The sequence below is a fragment of the Pelecanus crispus genome, chromosome Z (assembly GCF_030463565.1).
Source record: "Pelecanus crispus isolate bPelCri1 chromosome Z, bPelCri1.pri, whole genome shotgun sequence".
NCBI classification, from domain to species: domain Eukaryota; kingdom Metazoa; phylum Chordata; class Aves; order Pelecaniformes; family Pelecanidae; genus Pelecanus; species Pelecanus crispus.
The window spans coordinates 82,496,745-82,507,341 of NC_134676.1; the positions used below are offsets into that span (position 1 = coordinate 82,496,745).

General features: G+C 43.8%; 1 protein-coding gene across 1 annotated transcript; it reads right to left on the reverse strand.

The window, feature by feature from the left end:
• Positions 1-1,562: 1,562 nt before the first annotated feature.
• LYSMD3 (LysM domain containing 3) lies at positions 1,563-5,433 on the reverse strand. Its single transcript, XM_009488476.2, has 2 exons — positions 5,164-5,433; positions 1,563-3,037 (listed from the first exon to the last, which is right to left on the reverse strand). The coding sequence occupies exons 1-2, from the start codon at positions 5,431-5,433 to the stop codon at positions 2,447-2,449; spliced, it is 861 nt and encodes a 286-aa protein (XP_009486751.2). The 3' UTR covers positions 1,563-2,446.
• Positions 5,434-10,597: the final 5,164 nt, after the last annotated feature.

The following is a 10,597-nucleotide window of genomic DNA, read 5'->3' on the forward strand; positions in this document are numbered from 1 at the left end:
AAGATGCACCAGAGAACTGCTCAGCTGTACCACCACAGGACGAAAAGCAACAGTTAACCACCAATCTCTTTACTTGTACAGCAACAGGGTAGAGACCTTCTTGACTGAGTCAAGCTACAGCTGACATTAAGTTCACTTCTGTACTGATGGCAATTTAATACCCACCAGTTAACGTATGTGCAATAAATGAGGCTTATGTTGCATCATCGCAATAGCTAATTCCACATTCTTCGACAAGTACTAAGAATGTTGAGGTTTCAGAAACAGAATGAAGGGAAAAGAATCAAACCAGCAAACAAGCTTGCAGCAAAAACTGACACATTATGTACCAAGTTTCAGTCCCACATAGAAAATGTTTGTCCTAATGTGCCAAAGGTCTGTTGTCTGAACTACAGTAAGTCACCTTTTAAAGTTTTAGCTGTAGAAGCTGCATCATGTTAGCCACCATAAACTATTTTGCCATGCAGTTTTTCATACAGCCTTACCCAGAACTGGTACTTCAGTATTCATACCTGTGTTATTAGCATATTCTTTTCACAGAAAGAACTATTATTGTAAAAGATCCTTGAAAACAAGTGTTACATGAAACATAAAGTTCATGCTTGTTTGCAGTCCCTCTTCTAGTGTGAAATATGGTCACACTATCTCCACAGATACCACTGTGATCAAAGGGTTCAAGAGCCACAGATCATAGTTCACAGATCCAGCTGTACAGCACTTCCCTTCAAGCTTTAGCCTGCTTCAATTTCAATATAATACATTAAAAGTTATCCAGTTGATGTTCATACACATAGCATGCCCATGAAGAGTATTTGCCCCACTTCTTGGGGCAACAGGTGATGCAAGAATAGATGGGGCATGAATCTTTACTTTCAAAATTCTTTGGAACACCTCCAATACTTAGGAAACATTCACTTTAATCACATTTTTTTTATACTGTATATACTTAGTCAAGACACTCAAAGGAAAGCTTATAGTAGTAGTTTAAAGGATAGTGATATTTTTACATCTCTGTTATTGCAAGTCCTATTCAAGTCAGTTATCTTGGGCTTTGGTAACAAGCAGTACTTTGAACAGGGCAATGGAAATCTTACCCCACAAAGCAAATATAACGAAAAAATTATAGGCAGCATCTCAGTTTTTATTTAAAAATATTCTGAGTACATGAGTATCTCCTTTCTGTAGGAAGCGTCCGGAGTTTTGGGGTTTTTTGTTTCTCTTGTAGCATTTTCAGGTAGGGAAGAGAGGGAAAAACAAGGTTGCTTATGAAACCCCAAGTGAAAAATTCAGGAACAGAGTGGTTGATGAATACACTACTACATAAAGAACAAGTCTGAAGCTGCAACTGGTCTATTCTGCTGCAATTTAAGTTTCTTGCTAGCAGCCATTAAATCTCATTTGAGGTTTTCTATGAGATTTCAAGCAAAAGTTAGTGTTTGAGGATCATGGGCACAGGACTGTTATCATACTCAGGACACATGTGGCTGCTCGCTGAAGAATCAGTTGGTCCTGAACTGAGATTAACTGGATGGGGGGGGTTGGAGGGGGGGGGGGGGAAGCATTAGCATAAAATAAAGACTACTGAAGCAGTCACGGCAAGGTGCCACACATCTGCACTTCTTTTGTTCTATATGGAGCTGACCAGACAAGAAGTGCAGTCCAGTCCAGCCAGCTTTCAGTAGGGTACCACGGAAGGATGTGAAGTTTCAGCAAGACTCTCTCAACCAGACTGTGTTGAGGCACAGTGTTGCACACACAGAAAAGAAATTATCTTACTGCCTATACTGAAAAATACTAACGAATGGGTTGACCACAGGCACCAGATTTCAAGATTCCAGCTGAAGTATTAGCTACTGCCTCTATAAAAGTCACTTTTCAAAAAGACCTTCACAGTGGCAATTAAGTATGGAATGATTGGGTTTTAAAAAAATCTTACTCTATAAGAAAGATAAAATTATGAGAACGCAGTTTTAGCTTGACAACTGTAAACCCGATATTAAAGTGTCAAGTGTACTATGCATTCTATAAATACTTTAAGATGTTTAAAAGTTAGATATCCCCAGATGCCCATTTTAGGGCTGTAAAACATACAGTGAGACTCCTTATGTATTAGTTCAAACTACATTTTTTCACCTCATCATGAATTAAAAAACATGCCTATCAAAATAGGAAAAAAAAGTGCAAAGCTTCAGAGACAATTTTACACCTTCATTTATATCCCAACCTTGCATTAAAATTGCCCATCTCAGGCATATTCAGAGATAGCATCATCCACAGAAATACCCAACTGGAACACTGCCCATAAAGGCAAGTCACACATCAGTATGCATTTTCTCTGCATTCCATATGCCTTTTGCGTTCTGTGGTTTCCCCTTTATGTAATGCTACGTTACATCTCTGAATAACAGTTGCGTGGGGTTTTCCATTGTTAAGGCTGAAGGTCTCCTCAATTATCAACATTTATAATATTCGCTGCATTTATTCCATCTTCTATTTGTTTCTGATGCGATGCTGCTGTGACAAACAAATGCGAAGATTCCATTGTCGAATGGTGACTGACATCTGCTTTCACTAGAACTTCATAATACAAGAGATAAAAGACAGGAGTTACTATGCCAATAATCAACATAATCACTACCGCTGTCCACCATCCTATACCCCAATCTGCTCCATAGTAAGGATCCTTGCATTTTTTAGTTTTACCATCAGTTTCAAAACAGATCTGTTGGGCTGCTAAGGCAGAAACAACTTCATTAAGATTCTCTCTCTTCGTATCATTACACTTCACTATTTCTTCTATATCTCTATCCACTTCTTTTAAGAAGTTGCCAGCAGTCTCGTTAGCAGAGAATTTATCAGAAGGTGATATTTCCTGCACTTCTGGGGAACAGTGAGCAGGCCGGAGGACTGGTCTTCCTTTTGCAGAGACATGTGTTTCGGTCAATACACTGAACTTTTTCACTGGAATTCTGACAGACCTCAGAGCAAAAAAATCTTGATCGTTGATAAGATTGTTAACTCTCTTGATATCTGCAACCTAAAAATAAAAACAACAGTTTAAATATCAAACCCCCATTGAACCAAAACTCTTTAAGAGTACTACATCCTTGAGAAACATAATTCTTCCCTAAGGAAACAAAGGCAGGGCCTTTAGTCTTCGTTTGCCTTTTTTTTTTTTTAACCCGATACCCTTTCAAACAGTATGGAGTGAGAAGAGGTCAAAAAACAGATCGGAACAACGTTAAAGCAAGAAGGTAATTAAAAGGTAACAAGCCTCCTCACTTCAGGTAAGAAGACTGAAAGTCACTTCATGCATATATATTCACTTAATGTATATTCATCTGTCAGTGGCAGTTATCTGTGTGAAAGGAGTGGGACTTTACCTCAGTGTTTCCAAATGAAGCAAATTACTGTGAGTTCCTAACTAAATTCAAAACTTCTGAGTCAGGAACATTAAAAATTATGAGTTTCCAATTCATCTAGCCACAGCTGTGGTTTGGATACTCTTTCTGAGTCTGGAGGCTAAGGCAGAAACCAAGCATAGCTTAAAACTGTCATCTTCCCTCATCAAGTCAGCTCTCCCCTTTCCCTGTTCTTGCTCGAAATGCATCTCATTTTGCTCTCAATAAATTCAGATTTTAAGTCTAATGTGAAATATTCCACAGGGATTTAAGTGCCCTTGGACAATTAATGGCTTCATTCTGAGACAGCAACTCCCTCAACACGGAAGGCACAGCCACAAACCTCACCACAATGAAGTATTTAAAAATCAGTACCTTATTGCAACACCCGGTAAGCACACAGGAATTGTGCCCACTTTTAAGATGCACAGTACCTGAGTTCAGATCCTTCCTGTCCTCATCAGGAGGACATCTACCTCGGGAGAAGTTACAGACAGAAGACAAGGTAGTCAAGAGACCCTTGTTGCTGTGACTGCTCCGCTTACAACGCAGACATGGCCAGAAAAAGTAAGTCAGGGCGATTGGGGCCTACTGCCTGCACTAACCTTGTAACAAGAAAAAGCGTTCCAGTTTCCGTGACGGTGTATTTGTTACATGTACCATGCTGAATAAATCAAGACGAGCATGAAAGACTGCCAAGTGCAGCATTTACCCCAGTGACTAGTGATTCCACCACAATGCAAGTTACACTTTCTGCCTAAAGCCCTGGACTGCTCTTCCACATTCTTCATAAATTTTGAAGAAAGAGCACAACTCAGTTATCTTTTATTTCTTATCTGAGGCCTGATCAAAATACCTAATTGTGGTGGGTTCTGAAGCCAAGAACTGGTTAACGAGGCTAAGGTCTGTCATGATTATGAAAGTTATGTCAAGACTTTGGTACCTAAGCTCACGATTGGAGGCCCCTAATTCTGCCTGATGAATTAGCTGACAGCAAGACTTCTGCAAATATGGATTTTGACCTCTTGAAAACTGCATGGTTAGCACTCAGTCCACCAACACGCACAGCTAATTTCCTGTTAAAACTGGATATGCGCAAAGGCTAGCATCAGTGCATACAGAAGCCTCTGCCTTAATTAGTACTGGCCAGCCAAAAGTACTAGCTAGGAGGGACATTCGCGGGACTAATTTAAGAACCCTTAGCTGGAAGTATCAAGGTCTGAGCACCAGCCGGGAACGCTTGGGACATGTGGGCAGGGACCTGCCAGCAGTACAACATGCTCATACTGAAAAATATTTAGACGACTTAGCAGAAATTAAAACTACAGTGCCTTTTTTTTTTTCCCCCCTTCCCTTAATGGAACCGAGGCTCCACACAAACCCAGGAGGTGGTTCATCAATACCCTCCTCATTGCTAACTCTGACAGCAAAGCCAGGGCAAGTGCCCACGTGTAACGGTGCACAGCTTTTACTGTAATGTGTACGCTTCGAGAGAGAGTGCCACAAGCAAAACCATACATTTGTGTCTTAGCTTGAAAAAGCCTATGGAACTGCAACTCCAGCGCCATCTGCCCCGTTGCACTAACACTCTGCCGTCATTTTCTACGCTTTTCTGAAGAGCACGGCCTTTCCGGTGCCCTGCCTGCACGGGCGGATAACAGCCCCATTCGCCCAGCCGAGCCAGGGACCGGGCCAGCTCCTGGGCAGAGCCCCGGCTCCCACCGCGGGGCCAGGAAGAAGCGGCAAGCGCCGGGGGACTCACCGAGCAGCAATACTGCAGCGCGATGGCGTTCAGAGTGTCCCCTTCCTGGACATCCTTCGTCAGCAGCACGATATCGTCCAGCCTGTCCCTCGACGCGCTCCGCCGGACCTTCTCCCTGCCCCGCGGCCGCAGCTCCGACACCTCGCCCTCCTCCTCCGGCCCCTCGCTCTCCGCGCCCGCCGTGCTCACGAAGGGGTACAGGTGACCGCTGACGGCCGGCTGCGCGACGGGCGGCGGCTGCAGGCCGCAGCCGGCGCCTCTGCCGGCCATTCCCCGCGGCTGGCTCTGCGGAACAGGGCCGCAGGCGTTGGCGCCCCCCGCGCCCCTTCCCCCCAGCTCCCTCCCGGGCGAGGCGACAGCCGGCCCCGCCGCCGAGGGCAGCGCCCGCCCCGGCCCGGCCCCGCCGCCCCGCTCCGCTCCTCCCCGGGCAGCGGCCCTACCTGCCGCCGCTCCTCATGGCGACCGCAATGGCGGCCGCCGCGCCACGTCCACACCGCGGCCCCGCCCTCAGCGCCGCCCCCCGGCAGCGCCCGCGGCCCGCAGGGCGCCCGCCTCTGCCCCGGGCGGGGGCGGCCGCGTCTCGCCGGGGCCCCGCTGGGGGCTGCTCCGCGCCGCCGGCCCCCGGGCTCGGGTGAGGCAAGGCCGCGGCCGAGCTGCTGGGCGCGGGAGGGAGGGGGGAAGCCCCCGTCCGCCGCCTGCACCGCGTCTGGCGGGGCGCCGGGCCGGGCCGGGCCGGCCCGCTGCTGGCGCTGCCGCGGGCCCGGGAGCGGCGCCGAGGGCAGGCGGCCGGCCGAGAGCGGGTGGGCGTGCGCGGCCTCCCTCGCCGGGCGGGGCTCTAACACGCCGCCGAGCTGACGCGTTTCTGGAGGAACGGGGGCTGTGGGACGCGAAGCCGTCACCCGCCTGGGTCGGCAAGATAACGCTGAGAGCCCTTTTCGCCCCTAGCAGCCCCGCTCCGAAGCCTGCGTACCTTTGCGTCTTGCCTGCCTCTTCCCGCGTTGCTGCTCGCTCAGAAGCTGCCAGGCAGCTTCTTTTATCCCTTCGGGCCTTTCCCCCCTCCTCCGGACTAGTACTGCGGAGATACAGGTGCTGAGCCCACACTGATGTGTTTTCTCACAAGAAAGAAACCATAAATTAAGATACTCCAGCTTTCCTTCCCTAACAGGCTCATTTTCACTATTAACTGTCAGCAGCTGTTGCAGAGGCGATAGCCAGACTTCCTAGCCTAACCACCGAGTGTAATCTAGTGTGGCTTTCTTCTCACACGGCCTTAGAAGGACGTTTTTGATTGCGGCAGGAACAAATACAGTATTTCTTAAAAAAGCTAACAGCTCTAATGTATTCATGTTGGAACAAATGACCACATTGTTGCTGAAGGCAAATGCGTTTGTGAGGCTGGTTCCTCAACAGATTAAATCTAATCTTAAAACAGTAATCTTAAATAAGGGGTTTTTTTTGCCTTTTGTTTCTGAGTTTTGTTCTGTGATGTTTTCAGACTTTCCTGAACAACCAAAGAGGTTAGAAATGTGTTCGGTATTAACAAAGGCAGAATTCTTTTGTGACTTTAATTTTGAGGACTAAATTACTTATCTCGAGACATAAACATAAGAGCTAACAATAGTGTAGCTCTATTGAGTGTCACACTTCACACCCACACAAGGTGAAAAAGATTGCAGTTACATTTCCAGGTGTGGTAAAATAAGCTATCGAGGTGCAGTGTGTTCTTGTGTCTCAGTTTATTTTGAAAAGTGAATCTATAAATTTCAGTATCTACCTTAAAAATAATGCTCTGTTGTGGATGAGGGATGGATTGCATAAAATTAAAGTATTCCTAAGGCTGTCTAGGTACTCCCAAGCCAAACAGCACCACCAACAAAAGCAATACATTTCACCATCGGTGTTGTGTCAGGAGCACAGAAGTTCTGTGTTGTAAGTAAGAGAAAGTTTGCATGAAAGGGTAAGCATAAAATATGAGCGGGCCAGATTAGGCAGGTCAGATCGCTGCCCTTTGCAGAGGAGCATGGAAGGTTGCTAATGTGTAAACAGGATTTCCTTCCAGCGGGAGGTTGGGCACAGTTAGTAGAAGCTATTTTTCAGGCTTTGTTATTCTGTGCTTGTTAAAATATTGCTGTAGATGCCAAGTGTAATTAGAATTCCCTCAAACCAAAGTTTCTTACAAGTCAGGAGACTATTTCTAAACCATTTAGGAGCCTAACTAGGGTTATTTTATTTTCTTCAGAGTATTTCACAGCATCTTCCCACTCAAAGCCTGCTCAGAAATAAGCCTTCTATTTTTATCATGGGTCAGATGCACAGCTTGTGCTAATTAACATAGCGACACTGAAGGCCTTAGATACAGCCTTACGTAGAAGCCGCTATACAACAAAGGCGAGCTTGGATTGTCAGGTTACATGACAAATGTGTGAACGTACTTGTAGGGGTCCCAGAATGATTTTCTGTGTTTCTGGGGATGGCAAAATGCAAGCAGATTGAATCTTCCACCAGCTGCATTTCCAGCAAGAGCAATATTGAAGGTGACAAGATTGAATTAATTGCCCATAAACCCTAAGTTTTCTCATGGGATCTTAAGTTGATGAAAAGTAATTATAACTCAGTGGATGAGAATTCCATCTATTAAGTGGTGTCATGCCACATCTGGCAAAGAATATCTGCAGCACCAACCAGTTTTGTTTTGGTTTTTAAAGGAAGCTTTCAGTAATAGAAGTGAAGCAACTGTAGTTGTCTGTAGCTGGGAAACTGATGACTCAGACCCTATTCACGTTGTTGAAAGACTGTTTTATGAGACCCGTCAGAGCTGTGGGTGGACTTGGAGAGGAGTTTGAAGGCAGACTTCATATGCAGTGATGCCTACAGCACTGTCTGATGATTGTCCCGTCATACACCACTAATGGCATATCCTTTTGGAGGGTTTCTTTAATCTTTGGGTAGTGAGGCTGCAGAAGAGGTCAGGGCAGGGAATTTCACCATTTCTTTATCTAAAGAGGTGTACCATCAGGTCAAAGAAGAACTGCTGAAGCAGCACTCTGCCTTAGAGGGGGGAAAGAAAGTGTTGGAGTTTGCTTTGACCCCGCAACACCCCTGTGTGTAACCATTTGTAACTAGTGACATTTTCCCATCAATAACAAAAGGGTATATTCCAAACTTGATGAACAAGACTGTAGCTGCATAGCTCCCATGAATGCTAATAGGAATAGAGCCTTTCTCCATCCCCATGTAAGTTGCTTTGCATATCCTAATAGTGCATTCTCAGTGAGCAACAGGGTCAGTGTTAATCACTCCGTGGCATTCCAAGAGCAACTGCAGGGATCTCTGCCACATTCCCCTTGGTCATGTTATATCTAGTGTGGGAGCTAGGAAGTTAAGTATACACGTAGGAATATCAAAAAGATGTTAAGAAATTAATAGAGAGGAACTGTAAAGGAGATGTTGGAGGGCTGATATAACTTGCTAGTCATTTGTAATTAAAAAAAACAATAGATTCTTTCCGTCTGGAAATTACATATGTGTCATGTGCCACCACTGTTTTTGTAAGTCTTCAAGTCAATCTGTGATTTGGGACCACAGGGCTGGATTTACATTTGGATAGCTAGTGCCAAGTATCTAAGTGTATGTTTTAATTGCTTGAATGCCATAAGCTATGGCTCGTTAAAAGATTCACACAGAAACAAATATACAGCCTTTGGCTGTCTGCTTCCCTGCTTGGTAGTTGGGAATGGTACTAAAATTGTAGCAAATAGTAACATCAAGGTACATCTGCAGCTTCAATGGAGTCCAGACGAAGTGTTGAGGTTATTAAGCAGTGATTGACTGCAAGATGTGTATGTAAGGTGCAGTAAGAGGAGCTATTTAAGAGCTATAAAAGCATGCAGGAAGCAAATAATGCTAAATCTGCAGACACATGCAGAGCACTCTGTTCTCCAGTGGAAATATTTGCATGTATATACTTAACTATAAGTATTATAATTTGGGCCTTGATTCTCAAAACTAGCAGAAACCCTTTTCAGTTGGCAAGGTTCCAACAATTTCACTCTAAAATGGGTTAAAAATGACCAGAAAAATTAATTGTTTAATTTAGTACTGTTACGGTTTTCATGAGAATAAATGAAACTTTATCTTTGGATTGAGACTGTTATTTCCTAATTTCATATTTCATGTATTTGCTGCTTCCCTTTGGTTACTCAACATGAATTGGTTACTTTTTAATTAATTTTATTTAAATTTAATACGTATTCATAATAGAAATATGCTGTGTACCTTCCATAACACAGCCAGTAGGATGCATTGGTTGGTTGATACTTCGTTTTCAAAAATCTGTAAAGAACTGCATAGTTGCTTCTGATTTACATTTTACTTTGCTCAGCTCATGTATCCTGTGAATAAGAAAATCTACCAGTGAAACCATTCAGTTACGGTAAAGGCAGTATGCAAAAATGGAGAATAGACTCTTGAAAATTTATTTCAAATTGTTCACAGACAGATTTTGCTATAAGATTCTGAATTCCTATTCGTATACCTGTATTGATGAGTAAGAGTTTCTGTAGTGTGATAACTGAAGTTTGGGTTTTTTTTCTAAGATTGTCATAGATTCCTTCCAGTCTTAGTTGGATGAACCTGTAATTAAGTCCAGGAATAGCTGTTACTTTTTGGTATGTTTTCCCTGAGTAAATTAAAGAACCCTTTCAGTGCTCATCTTGGTTTTTCTCTGAGGGAGTTTTTGCACTGTAGTCCGGTCTTCCCCTCTTTTTTTTTTTTTTCTTTTTTAATGGATTAAACATTCAGACCTTGTTAACTTTTGCTCTCTGCTTTCTCTAGTCAGTTTTTGGGAACTTGATTTGTTTGCATCTTCTGTGGGTTTCAGCACTGTTTTTAAAATGTGGATGCCAGCACTTTATGTGGTTTCAAATATCCACCCCATTAGTGCTACATACAAAGGTAAATAATTCACCCACCCCAACTACTTGTCACTAATCTACTGTTGAGGTATCTGAAGATCACACTAACTCTGGTTTTTTCCCAGTCACAGCATCACATTGGACACCTATGGGGAGCTGCTCCTCTGCTAGAGTTTCTTCAGGTGAAAATGATCCAGAAGATCATTTGTAAGTTATAACCTATATTTTAGCTTTGAAGGTATCCAGTAGTGTTAATGTGACTTGTTTTAATGGACCCAGCTTACCAGGTGAGCCACATCGCTGCAATACTGTCATTTCCTTTCTGATAATATTTATCTCACAAACATCCAGTTTTGATTTTTGTATTTACAGGGAGAGAGTGTTGAGGAGCGGCAGATCTATTTGTAACCCTTGTTGAACTACATAACAGAAGTATTTTCATTTGTTTGTAATGAAATCTATATCTCGGTCATAATCTCTTACTGGAGAGTGCTTGTTGAGATCTACCAGCTAGTTTTTAA